The sequence below is a fragment of the Dipodomys ordii genome, unplaced genomic scaffold, assembly GCF_000151885.1.
Source record: "Dipodomys ordii isolate 6190 unplaced genomic scaffold, Dord_2.0 Scaffold20, whole genome shotgun sequence".
Lineage (NCBI taxonomy): Eukaryota > Metazoa > Chordata > Mammalia > Rodentia > Heteromyidae > Dipodomys > Dipodomys ordii.
Genome location: NW_012267236.1, coordinates 7380224 through 7394834, shown reverse-complemented (window position 1 = coordinate 7394834; position 14611 = coordinate 7380224). Strand labels below are relative to the sequence as shown.

The 14611-nt window shown below is 37.3% G+C and overlaps 1 protein-coding gene across 1 annotated transcript in view; it reads left to right on the top strand.

Annotated features, from left to right (window-relative positions):
• Bre (brain and reproductive organ-expressed (TNFRSF1A modulator)) overlaps positions 1-14611 on the top strand; it is a 405798-nt gene that overhangs the window by 28885 nt on the left and 362302 nt on the right. The window contains exon 3 of the mRNA XM_013013787.1: positions 12225-12301. Within this exon, the coding sequence (XP_012869241.1) occupies positions 12225-12301 (77 nt within the window). The remainder of the gene's footprint in view (positions 1-12224; positions 12302-14611) is intronic.

Sequence of the window (14611 nt, the reverse complement as noted above, 5' to 3'; positions counted from 1 at the left end):
TTTTCCTCTATGCTTCTCTATCTTAGCTAGGTCCTTCTAGTGCAGTGTTGAATGGAAGTTGGAAAAGCAGAATCCTGTGTTAATATTCCAAAGGGAAAATTTATTTTATTATATATATTTTGTATACGTCAGTACTGGGAATTGAACTCAGAGCCTTTAGAATTTTTGCTCAAGGTTGGCACTCTACCACTTAAGCCAAAGCTCCACTTCTGGCTTTTTTGATGGTTAATTGGAGATAAAAGTCTCATGGTCTTACCTGCTTGGGCTGGCTTCAAATCATGATCCTCAGATCTCAGCATCCCTGAGTAGCTAGGATACAGGTGTAAGCCACTGATACTCAACAAATTTAATATTTATTTATTTATTGGAGTGATTAAGATCCTTTAAAAATTTTTTCTGAGTTATCTAAGATTTATTTATTTGTGCTTATTTTTATTATATTTAATTATCTTTAGTTGTACAGGGAGTTACCAGTGAACGTATCAGTTTATGAGTACAATGCATCTTGATCAGTATCACTCCTTTCATCATTTTTCTCTATTCCTACCAACCCTACCCATTCCCTGAAGTTTAATATTTAAATATTAGTCTAAGTTCTTTAATTAGATTAAACAATTTAAATTTTTAGCAACTTTTCCATTTTACTGAATATCTTTATTTTATAGGTAGGGGAAAGTAAAGCTCATAAATGACATTCCACTTTTTAGTAAGTGAAAGACCTGGGATCCAGACCCACACTGTCTGGCTGGCTCTAGGTCTTGTTTTGTAATCACTATTCCACACCACTTCTCAATAATTATAGGAAAAGCCACCAGATACAATGAAAATGTGATTTTTACATTTTTAATAAATGGTATTTTATAATCTAAGTACCTATAGTAATGGAAAGCAAAAACTGGTAAGGTATGACCAAAAAAGAGGTTCTTCAACATGCATATTAATGAAAATTACTTGTTAATTGATAAGTATAAGAACTGTCTGTGTATATGTAAAATCAGTGATACAAAATAGAAGAAAGGCTTTTATAACTTGTTTTCTTCAGAGTATAGTGCTGACACTGTGCACTGATTTAACATATTTTAATAAACTCAAAAATGTGATAAAGGATAAATTTGGATTTGACTCCTTTAAATTATTACATATTATATATTATTCCTAGTTAACAAAGATATAATTCAAAGGTTTTATACTATAAGAAGAGAATGTTGGCAGTTTGGTCACACTTTATAGCATTTTAGTGACAACTGCTGATGAGATACATGCAGTTATTTTATGACCTTCAACACATTAAGATTTTAAAGATAATTAAAAATGTAATACATCCTTTCTGGCTTAAAGACTAAACATATTCTTTGATATTGTCTGGAAAAAATGGTGATTTAAGCTGTTTCTATTCTTTAAACCACCTAAAAAGAATAAAGTAGATGTGAATCCAGGGTTCCTTCCCCAAATCCACGTCAGTTTCCTTTACCCTGACTATTAATTTACCATTTTGGCATGTTCTCCTACATGACTTCCTGTTTTTTTGATAGTGACGTTTGTACTTAACCAACATCATTTAACGTCAGCTGAGTAGGAAGTATTCAGCGTGGCAACCTAAAATACCAGGTGATGGTGGAACAAAATAGCCTCGAAGACCAATAATTGCCTTGTCAATAACTTTTAAGTCAAACCCCTCAGAGAATAATTCTTAGCTGATATTCACTACATTTTCACTTTCTGGAGTGAATTTTTTTCTGAATTAAATCTGTAATCAATAACTTCACTCAAACCAAATTAATTTTAAATTTATTGTGATTTCTAGATTGGACACAGCAGAAAAGAAGCTAGATGCCTGGCTTAGGGAATCTTAAAAATAATCTACAAAATATACAGGCATTCAAAACACTTCAAGGAATCTTACATACTCTGCCTCAGAAGGGAATGATTGCCTGTCTAGTTGACTACATCAAATCTCATAAGGGTCAAGTCTTAGGCCCTCTTCTAAGGAAACAGATACATTAAACCTGGTAAAAGTAAGCAGCAAAACTGTACTGAGAGAGGTTTTTTTTTTTTTTACATTGTTCCCCAAGGAAATGGAACTATCTACTTGATGGCATATCTATATGTATACCTCTATATCTCTAAAACCTAAAATCTATTTCTAGATCTTACTAGAAAATGCTGCATTTAGTTCCTAGCACAGGATTCCAAAATGCCATTCCCAACATAAGTGACTCATCCCTCACGCTTTAAAAATTACAAAATTAAAATATTTAAGAAAATGTGTTTGTTGGTTCATATGACACCAACAGTTATTCCCAATTTCTATGCCATGTTTCCATTTATAAATGATAATTTCAACTCTACTTGAGTAGGAAGTATTTTTAAATGTTAGTAGGTGTTCCTGTAATAAAAGTATGGTTTAAAATGACTTTGGTAGGAATGAAGGACTCAAATACTATTTTCAATAGTTAAAAGAAGAGAAATCTGTCAACTTTTTTTCCAGATAGATATTTAGCTTACTAGTTGTTAACATTTCATTTCTAATATGTATATTTAATTCATTCAGTTAACAGAATAAAGGAGGAAATGAACAAGATTGTTAATAAGTACAGAATAAGTATTTTGTAAAAACTATTCATGATTTTCCAAACTCTCTGTAAGCTATTATAAAAATACCTTTGAGGGGGCTGGGAAGGTGGCTCAGTGGTAGAGTGCTTGCCTTGCATGCCTGAGGCTTTGGGTTCAATTCCTCAGCACCACATAAGCAAAAAGAAAAAAGCTGGAAGTGGCGCTGTGGCTCAAGTGGTAGAGCACTAGCCTTGAGCTGAAGAGCTGAGGGACAGCGCCCAGGCCCAGAGTTCAGGCCCCACGACAGGACCCCCCCCCCCAAAAAAAAAAAACTTTGAAAGAAATGGGTTTGCATAAAGGACACTAAAAAAATAGTCTTGACAAAGCAAACCTTTGCTTTTGTGCAGAAGGTCTTATGAACACATCAAAAATAGTGTAATGCAGGACAAGTATGCTTGTGCTGACATGTGCTTTGCTGCTGCCCCAGTGAGCCCTGCCTCCTTACCAGGATTGGTCAGGCTTAGGGATCACACTCTTTTCTGATTGACTAATGCCTAACATTTAAATCAAAAGGGTAGGGAATCTTGTTGGAGAGATTTTAACAAAGGGTCAGTTGGGAAGTGTCTGAACAAGTTTTGGCTGGCAAGTTTCACAGACAAAGGGAGGAAGGGTTTAGCAAAGCAAGGATCTGGAAAAAAAACCTTGGAACCAGATAAGTAAAATTGGAGTCTTACAAAGAACTGTAACACATTTGATTGAAAAGACTATTTCCTGAAGTCTTTAATCTGATAAAGGCTATCTACACCCCCCCCCCCCACTGTCACCATCATACTTAACAACAAAATATCCAGCACAAAGATCATCCTACCTCAGCCTCCTGAGTGCTGGTATTACAGGAATGCACCATTACACTGGGTTTTCAAATGGGGATTGTTAGTACTTTACTACAGAAATTACAGTTATCCATTGATAACAATAAAATGCTAACTGTCCTTTACCAGAGGAAAGAATGCAGGGTGATTTACGGATGAGTCTCTTTTGAATCAAAAATAAAGAAAAAAGAAAAGAAAAAGATGGGCACTGGTTACTCATAACTATAATAATAGCTGTGTGACAGTGTCCAGGTTCAAGGCTGGTCTGGGCAGAAAAAAATTTGAAATATCCCATCCTTGACAAAGAGATGGATGTGATGGTTGGTTCTCTGTGGATAGCTACCAAGAAGCCTAAGATATGTAGATTGTATCTAGTGAGACTATATCTCAAAAATAATGAACAAAAACTAGGAATAGAGGCATTGTTCTATTCTAACTGTGCTGGTTTAGTGTTAGCCTCTGAGTTCATACACCAGTACTGTTGGAAAAATGAAAAAGTTTAAAAAAAAGTAAAAGAAATATTTCTGCTTGTATAATATTTTAAATAATGTATTATTTAATAATATAATATAAAGTAATATTAAAATAATAAAATATAAATAAATAATAAAATAATATAATAATATTTTCAAGCTAAAAATGATAAAAAACATTTTCTTTTTTGTCAGTTGTTGGATACTGTCCCTGTGCTCTTCAGTTCAAGGCAAGTGCTCTACGGCTTGAGCCACAGTGCTACTTCCAGTTTTCTAGTGGTTTATTGGAGATAAGAGTCTCACAGACTTTCCTGCCCTGGCTGGCTTTGAACTGTGATCCTCAGATCTCAGCCTCCTGAGTAGCTAGAATTACAGGTGTGAGCCACCAGCACCAGGCTAAAAGCATTGTTCTTTATCCCAAACCTCTTTTTGAACTCTAGTACAAAATACCTTTTTTATTCTTTTTTTTTTTTTGGTCTGTTGTGGGGCTTGAACTCAGGGCCTGGGCACTGTCCCTAAGCCTTTTCTGCTCAAGGCTAGAGGGTCTACCACTTTGAGCCACAGCTCCACTTCTGATTTTCTGGTGGTTTATTGGAGATAAGAGTCTTAGGGACTTTCCTGCCTGGGCTAACTTTGAACCTTGATCCTCAGATATCAGCCTCCTGGGTAGCTAGGATTAGAGGCACCTGGCTTTAAAAAAAAAAAAAATTATCACTGCTTTATTCCTAGTGCTAAACCCCAGTGCCTGACACATTGTAATCACTGAGGAAGTACACTGGGGAGAGAGAATTGAAATTAATTACATTTGAACTGTTAGCTATTTTAAATCATTGAAAGAATTTTTTTCTTAAAATACATTCTATTTGGAATATTGGCTTTTTAAATTTTGGATTTAACTATGTGTGTGGTGAAGTTGCCATTATTAAAATATAATTTTAATGAAGCCAGTAGCTTTTTAATACTTGTATATGGAAATATCTTTTTAGATCAGGGGTAGGAAATCTTTTTTTCTGCCAAGGGCCATTTGGATATTTATAACATCAGTTGAAGGCCTAGATTTAGTGAATTTCACTATGAAAAAAGCTCCTGAGTTTATTGAATTTTGAGTTCTGCCTGTGGTTACCTTGGCAGGGCCAGACTAAATGATTTCATGGACCTTATAGAGCCCCAGGACCGGAAGAACCCCTGTTCTGGAAGAATGAATTGCCCTCTTCTGTTAGTTATCTGTTGATGAATTCTGATTGCAGCTTCATGAGAGATCTTAAATGAGAACCACTCAGTCCAGCCATTCTCCTAATCCTTACCCAAAGACACTGTGAAGGATAGTGTTAGAAATGTGAAACCTTCAGTGGCAGAGTGCTTGCTTAGTTTGTGTGAGGTCTGGGCTTTGATCCTCTATACCTCTCATGCTACCCCAAAAGAAAACAACTGCAAAAGGAACTTGGTGATATTACAGTGTAAAGACTTCATGTATGTTACTTTGAAAATTCTTATCAGCAAATCACCCTTCATTCTTTACTTTTTCTACCCCCCTCCCCCCCCGCCCAGACCAGGACTTGAACTCAGTATCTGATGCTTTTACACATGAGATAGTGCTTTACCACCTGAGCCATGCCTCCCATCCCCATTCTTTCCTTCTTGAAAAGGAGTGGATTATTTTAGAAGACACAAGTAAAAATCTGGCCATCATAACCATGAGTCTTTAATCAAATGTAGAAAGGACACAACATTAAAATATTTAAAAAAACTTTTTTTGGTCGCTCGTGGGGCTTGAACTCTGGGCTTGGGCGCTGTCCCTGTGCTCCAGATCCAGGTGAGTGCTCTACTGTTTGAGCCACAGCACCACTTCTGGTTTTCTAGTGGTTTATTGGAGATAAGAGTTTCATGGACTTTCCTGCCAGGGCTGGCTTTGAGCCTCGATTCTCAGATTTTAGCTTCCTGAGTAGCTAGGATTACAGGCGTAAGCCACCGGCGCCTGGCTCCTAAAATATTTAATAATTTTATATATATATTACTTACTATGAAGGTGATGAACGGGGGGGAGGGGTTACAGATATAAAAGCTAATGAGTACATTTGTTTTTAAACAGTCTCCCCTTTCCTCATTTTCTCCTGCTTACTACTCCCCCTCTCCAAGTTGTAAAGTTCATTTCCATTATAGTGTCTAGTGAATATCATTGTTGAATTAGTTCATCCTTTGTTCTGCTTTTTCTGTGATTCTTTTTCCCTTCCAAGGTGCAGATAAGCTTATATACAAGACAGAGGAAACAGAAAGAAAAAAATAGAAATAATTACATACAGGGCATAAAAAAAACCCTCTTGTTTCCAATTCTTGGAGTTCATTTTGATATGCTTCATTATATATGGTCCTATGCACTGGTGATTGGCTATTGTGATCCCTTGCTAAGAATATCATAGACACATTCTAGTTATTATAAAGAGGGAAACTATGCAACCTATATTTCTTTGCGTTTGGCTTGCTTTACTTAATATAACTTTTTTCCAGGTCTTCCCATTTCCTTACAAATGGGACATTGTCATTCTTTCTGATGGAAGCATAGAATTCCATAATGTATGTATGTATGTATGTATGTATGTATGTATGTATGTATGTATGTATCTCACATTTTCTTGATCCATTCATCCACTGAGGGGCATCTACATCTTAGCTCTGGTAAATAATGCTGCAGTGAACCTGGCTGTGCTGGTATCTTTAGTGTGATTTTGTTTGTGGTCATTGAGTAAATGTCCAGGAGTGGGATTGCTGGGTCAAAGGGGAGGCCCATGTGTAGTCTTTTGAGGAACCGCCATACTGCTTTCCATAGTGGTTGAACAAGTTTATATTCCCACTAACACTGTAGTAGCATTCCCTTTTGGCCATATTTCTGCCAGCATCTATTACTAGATTTCTTGATAATGGCCATTCTAACTGGGGTAATGTGGAATCTCAATGTTGTTTTGATTTATATATTTTTTTTTTATGGCCAGAGTTGCTGAGCATTCTTTTTTTTTTTTGGGTCCAGTCATGGGGCCTGAACTCTGGGCCTGAGCGCTGTCCCTCAGCTCTTCAGCTCAAGGCTAGCACTCTACCTCTTGAACCACAGCGCCACTTCCGGCTTTTTTCTTTTTGCTTATGTGGTGCTGAGGAATCGAACCCAGGGCCTCAGGCATGCAAGGCAAGCGCTCTACCACTGAGCCAACTTCCCAGCCCTTGCTGAGCATTCTTTATGTGTCTATTGGCCATTCTTAATTCCTCTTCAGAGAAGTCTCTCTTTAAGTCCTTAGTCCACTTGTTAATGGGGTGGTTGTTTCTTAGATGTTTTTGGGGGATTTAATTTTTTGAGCTCTAAGTATAGTTTAGATGAGGCCCTTGTCTATTATATGGCTAGTGAAGACCTTCCCCCAATCTGTGGGCTTTCTCTTGATCTTGCTAGCCATGTCCTTTGCCATGCAGAAGCTCTGCAGTTTAATGCAATCCTATTTATCCAACTTTTCTTGGATTTGTTGTGTTTCTGTGTCTTTATTAAGAAAATTTTGACCTGTGCAAAGGAGTCCTGGTGTTATAATTGTACAATAGTTCATATTCATTACAAAATCAAAACAATGCAGCGAGGTAATTGAAGAAAGTTGTAAAATCACTGGTCTTGCTACATGTTGCTGACTCTCCTGCAATCTACTTAAGTATGTAAACATACACAACTCTTCTTTTTCTGCAAGTGAAATCATACCATGCGTATTTTGTTTTCGGTCTTTTTAGCTTGTTCTTGCTCTAGCATGTGCTTTGCCACTGAGCTGACCATACTGTTTTCTAATAACCAGGTAAATAAATGCTGTCTTTGAGTGCAATTTGAATTTTCATACTAAAATGAGATAACATGACTAAACCCAATTTTAGATAAAACAGTTTAAGAAGAGGAAGCAATTTAATCTTGAAAGAAACTTTAGTTACATAATATTAGCTTCTTTCTCATAGTCCTGCTTGTCCTGGGGAATATGAAAGATAGAGGATAACAGATACTTTCATTAATTTCTTCACCATTTGTTGGAAGAGATGCTGAGGGCTGCTCAGACTGCTGAGGAGAGAGACCAGTTGATGGCAGCTTTGCTCTGTCACTTTGAACAGTTGGGCTGGCCCCAAATTTGTGAATGTTTATTCAGCAAATCAGAAGCCCTCAGTTAATGAGATTGTACATTTTTGCTTGAATGTACTCAGGAGGATTAGAACTGTTTCCCTCCACCTTCTATCCTACATTGAGTGATCTTTTCAAGAGCATACAGCTCTCTCTCTAATGCAAGGCTCTCCCTACCCATCACTTGGTTGTGTTTCCATAGAAGACTTGGTTATCATCTCATTCTTTACACTCTTGATATCCCTTCTCTCCCTTCTCCAACTAGAGTCCATTCATCAACCTCCCTGCTACTTCTATCCTAGCTACAGTGTACTTACAGTTCCTTATGTCTCTTGCCTTGAATGGTCTCCTATCTGACCATTTTATTTTATTTCACTTCTTACAGTTCTTTTCTGTAGTATAGGCACAGCAATCTTTTAGAAACAGAATCAGTGACTCTTCTGGTTTGAACCCTCCCATCACGTTGGCATAAAACTGAATTGACGCTGCTTGCAAAACTCTGCCTGATTTGTCCCTTGTTTTCCCCATATCCTCAACTTTTGTATTCTCTCCCCACTCACTCTACCCTGTTGCAATTGCCCAGATATGGACAGATTTCTTCTCCAGGTACATTAAACTTGTGCCTGCTTTCACGCCTTTGCACCTTCTGTTTTCTCTGCCTGGAATGTTCTTTCACAGAACTTTGCATGGTTGGACTCTTTGTGTTATTCAAGTTTCAATTTCACCTTTTCTCGAAGTTCTCCTTGATTTTTTAGTTTAAAGTGGCTCCTGTTTTCTTGTAGTACTTCTTTTATTCTTTCATAGCATTTAACAATCTTGTCATTTTTATGTATTTATCTTTTGTTTATTGTCTTCCCCAGTCAAGTACTAGGAGGCTAGATTTTTGTCTGCTTGTCATTGTTGCATTCCTAATACCACCAATGCTCAATAACTCTTATCTAAATGGAAAACTGCCCCAAAACAATGAATGAATCACTCAGATGGGGAAATATGCTTTTCAGAATACCCTAGGGTTGTTAGAACCAGCTGTTGATGTGGCGAGAAAGGAGGGTGATCAGGAGGAAGGTAAAGTAGTACTTCACAAAATGGTTTCCCGATACTGGTAAAGCAGAAAATAAATGATGTAAAGTTAATGTGAGAATTCAGAAACTCAGACAATTTGACATAGAAAGGGAATGAGTTATTCAGACAACTAGAATCAGATTAGTCCTGCCAATTTCATACTGCTAGCTTCAGTTTTTATACTAGGTAAATAGGTAATGTGGTCCTCAAAGTCAAAAGACTATAGATTGTATTTTTCATCATTTTGAAGCATTGCAGATTGAATTTTTTTTCTTTTTCTTTTTTTTTTTTTGTCGGTCGTGGGGCTTGAACTCTGGGCCTGGGCGCTGTCCCTGAGCTCTTCAGCTCAAGGTGAGCGCTCTACCACTTGAGCCACAGCACCACTTCCAGTTGTCTAGTGTTTTATTTGAGATAGGAGTCTCATGAACTTTTCTGCCCGGGCTGGCTTTGAATCGTGATCTTCAGATCTCAGCCTCCCTCTGAGTAGCTAGGATTACACACATGAGCCACGGGTGCCCAGCGCAGATTGAATATCCTTAGTGTTGCTTATAATAGTCTTACTATCATTAGATCTATCTATCTGTTTGTCTGTCTGTCTATTTTTGTCAGTTGTGGGGCTTTAACTTGAGGCCTGGGTGTTGTCCCTGAGTTCTTTTTGCTCAAGGCTAGCACTCTACCACTTAGAGACACAGTGCTACTTCCTAATTTCTATATTTTGTAATGCTAGAATTTATGTTTTCCATAAGTCTTCTCAAATAAGGTACTGTATTACAGGATAGAAAACATTTTATTATGTAGCTTTTGAGCAACCTTAATCCAGAAGTTTCAAAGTCCAAATTTTTAGTGCAATCCTGATTTCACAATTGGAAAATTTTATATCTGACATCATGTGACAGCAATCAGTTAAAGCATAGGTGCATGAACAATATTGTACCTTGAGGCTGTGGTACAAAAAATGTACATTAAACTTAAATGAGATCCAACAACTAGTGTTCCACCCTTGAGCCACAGCTCCACTCCAGCTTTTTTGGGGGTAGGTTAGTGGAGATAAGAATCTCACAGACTTTCTTGCCTTGGTTTGTTGTGAGCTATGATTTGCACATTTCAGCTTCCTGAGTATCTAGGATTAAAGGCATGAGCCAGCGGTGCCTGGCTGGCTACGTGTAGTTTTAAAAGACAAGCTATACTTCTTTGCAAGATGTGGTTGAAGCACTCACTGATGATGTTTGTTGTTGAGTCCCACCCCTGAGATATCCTACGTATATGCACATATTACAAAAGATAATCTGAAATACTTCTCCCAAGCATTTTGAATGAGGAATACCCACCTTGTAGAAGGGAGATATTTTGGTACTTTTCTTTCATTGCCACTTGTGGGGCTTGGGTCTTTTGCTCAAGTCTAGCAATCTACCATTTAAGTCATACTCCCAATCTAGGAGGAAGGGGTAGAGGAAGGAAATGAAGAAGGAAATGTTTTTTACTGGAAGGAAATAATGTATTCTTAAAATCTGTCAAATATTAAAATAGTTGTAGCCCAACTATTACTTTTTTTTAAACCTTGAAGGTGAATCTTCAACCTAGGTGATCAATGTTAAACATATCTGATAGTTACTCCTGTATTCTCTTTCTTATATTTAGAAATCTAAAGGTAAATCTGATAAGAGGACTGAGTTCTTTAAAACCAACATTTCTTGAGTATATTTCATATGACTGTTTCAAGTGGCTAGCTAAGGAAATTGACCATTTATTCCAACTATATTTCTATCCTTTAAACTACCTTTGTATGTTCATTCTCAGAATTGCTTCAGGCCAGTTTTGGAATTACGAAGATAAATTAGTATCCATGTTTTAGTTTATAAATCAATGACCTTCCTTTTAAAAAATTAACTTAAGACACTTCTTCAGTTCATTTCATGTAAGTATCTTATAATTTGAGGCCAGTACCACTGTGCAACAGTCAAAATTCTGACTTGTAAGATCAGAAAACATCTTGTAAAATAAATGTTGTATGAAGAGCAAAGAACATTGTAGAATTTTGTAAAGTAATCAAGGAAAAAGCCCCACCTTGAGACCTAGGTGACTAATTGAAACATCCCCCCCTCCCCCCACCTTTTCATTTGCATTTTACCTGAAATCCAGCATTGGGTTCTCATGTAGATGAAAGTTTCAGTGCTAAAACTAGAGGAAACCGTGTACCTTTATGGAAAGAAAGAAAACCATCTGGTACCAGAAAAATGCCAAAAATGGGCTCTTTAGTCTATGAACAGAATGGAAGCTAAGAGTATATGTTTAAAATATGACTATAAAATCACTCGTTTATAATTCTTGGCGTCAAAGACTGGGAGAGTTGTTTTGGATGATATATGAATTTTTTTTTTTTCCTTGTTTTGGTCTTGGGGCTTGAACTCGGCCTGAGTGCTGTACCTGAGCTTCTTTTGCTCAAGACTAGTGCTCTACCCTTGAGCCATAGCTCCACTTCCAGCTTTTTTGGGAGTAGTTTAGTGGAGATAAGACTCTCACAGGCTTTTTTGCCTGGGCTGGTTGTGAACCATGATTTGCAGATCTCAGCTTCCTGAGTATCTAGGATTAAAGGCATGAGCCAGTGGTGCCTGGCTACATGTAGTTTTAAAAGACAAGTTACAGGGTTGGGAAGTTGGCTCAGTAGTAGAGTGCTTGTCTCCCATGCATGAAGCCCTGGGTTTGATTCCTCAGCACCATATAAGCAGAAAAAATCTGGAAGTGGTGTTGTGGCCCAAGTGGTAGGCACTGGCCTTGAGCTGAAGAGCTGAGGGACAGCACCCAGGCCCAGAGTTCAGGCCCCAAGACCAAAACAAGAAAAAGACCAAAAAAAAAAAAAGACAAAATGCACTTTTTTGCAAGATGTGGTTGAAGCACTCACTGCTGATGTTTGTTGTTGAAGAAGGTATGTCAGTTTTATTGTGACTTACATGAGGACAGGTTTATTGTTCTGGACTCTATGACTGTTGAATTTTTTTTCCTGTTTTTATTTTCTGTTGCAAGTGTTTTGACCTTTTAACCTGTAAAGGTCACTTTTATTTACTTTGTTAATTATTATACACATGTAGGATTTTAGTATAGTTTTATATTTTTTCTTTTTCTTCTTCTTTTTTTAAGATGCATATCATTGACTCCCGGACCCAACTGTGACCGATTCAAACTCCACATACCATATGCTGGCGAGACATTAAAGTGTAAGTAAATGAAAACTGTTTTACTCAAAATACTGACTACAAAGTTAGTTTCTGGATTTTGTGGTTTAGTTTTTGTTTCTGGCTGTTAAGTGCTATCATCTGATATTGACAAATAGCACTTACCATTTTTCTTATCTGTCAGTCCTAGTCCTATGAAAAGTAAATTAGAAAAAAAGAAATGTGATAAGGAAGAATTAAATAACAAATTACAAAAAAGAATAAAAGTAAATGAATTGTCAGGGAATGAGTTGCAATCATATAGGCCTACACAGAAATTCTTAATTTTTAGGCATGCACAATAATTCTTACATAATTATTATGTAACATACCAATGAAAATACATGTTGCTTTAAAAGGCCTTTTAAGTTGGGTCCCAGTGGTTCATACTTGAGTTCAAGCCCCACCCAAGACAGGCACTTTTGTAGGTAGGATTGACATTGTCCACCATTGCTGCTAACCCTCTTCTAGAAACCCTTTCACCAAGAACCATAGCTACAATGTCTTCCTGATTGTTATCTGAACATCATCTTCCTTCCCCTGTCCTCTCCTCCTTTCTTCATCTCTTTCCCCTTTCTTCCCCTTCTCCTCCCTTCTTCTTCTTTCTCCCCTTCTTTTCCCTCATTCCTTCATTCTTTTTTTTTTTTTTTGAGCCAATATCTTGCCCAGGACTGAACACTAGATCTTGCTTCAGTTTTCTGAGTGCTGGGATTATAATTCTCTGCCACCATGATTGATTTCCTCCTCAGTCTTAGCATGGGATTGGCATGTCTCTCTCTCTCTCTCTCTCTCACACACACACACACACATTTTATGTTCTATGTCTTCTTATCCAAGTCTTATTTTCTGGAGAGACCCACTTATGAAGTTTCAGTTTATTTCTTCTGGGGATAATCTCTGTTTCTCTCAGGTAATATGCGTTGTTTCTGTTTCTTAAACATTATCTTTCGACTTATTGTCCTGATACATGAGGCATCAGCCTTTTTTCACTCTTCTCCTTATCTCTTTCTTCTTCCTTAGTGTACTTAGGTCACCATCATTGGTTCTGGTGTTCTTTACTCATAACTTAAACGTTTTTTACTTGTACTAGTGATCAACCCCAGGGCCTTGCACATGCTAGACAAACACTTTACTACTATACTACATCTCCAGCCCCCAAAGTTTTAACCCCTTTCCCCCACTGAAGGATCATTTAAGCATTGCATTATATAGTGAAATGAACAGCCTCTTTTTTTTTTTCCTGGTACTAGGGCTTGAACTCAGGGCCTTGGGGTCTCAGTTGGCTTACTTGCTTACTACTAGTTCTATACCACTTGAACCACACTTAATTGAAGATGGAGTCTTACAGATTTTTCTGCCTGGGTTGGCTTTCTAACTTTGATTTGTCAGGTCTCAGCCCCCTGAGTAGCTAGGATTATAGCTGTGAACTCCTGGTGCCTGACAAGTTTTAATTTTTTATAAGAATACATTAATTGTACAAGGGAGGTTTTAGCATGACATTTCCATACATGTATACATTGTATCCCAATCAGACTCATATTCTCTGTTCTTCAGTCTTGTCCTACTTCTTAAAACAATTTCAGCAGGTTTTATTGTTTTCTTTTCATAGATGCAAACAAATTTCTTAGTGTTTTTAATCCTCTTTTGCCTTCATTGCCTAAAACTTTAGAGTAAGTGTCGAGAACATAGTTAACAACATTACTACTCAGTGCAGTCTCTATAAAGTAGCAATAAATACATTATCTGGTCTTCCAAGGACAATGGCATATTTTGGTTCTATACTGTAAAGGATGAAGATATAATAGCTTCTCTTTCTCTCCATTCCTCTTTACTCACCTTGTTAATTTATCTCGTATTATTTTCCTTTTACATTTTCAAGATTGATAACTTACTGTCTGTTTTAAATTTATAGTTGCCATCAGTGTTTCATTTATAAATTACTTAAATGAGTGCTCTGGATAAGTGACAGTGTATATACTAAAAGTTCATATAGTAAAATTAGTTAAGATTTAAACTTCAGCAATCCATAGCCAATTGACAGAAAAAGGTAACCTATCATGGAAACTACTTACATAAGTTCATTGAACTGGAAGAATAAGTTCCTTTTTCCCCTTTTGAGATTAAAAAATTTTTGAGCCGGGCGCTGGTGGCTCACGCCTGTAATCCTAGCTACTCAGGAGGCTGAGATCTGAGGATCGCGGTTCAAAGCCAGCCCGGGCAGGAAAGACCGTGAGACTCCTATCTCCAATAAACCACCAGAAAACCGGAAGTGGCGCTGTAGCTCAAGTGGTAGAGCGCTCGCCTTGAGCTGAA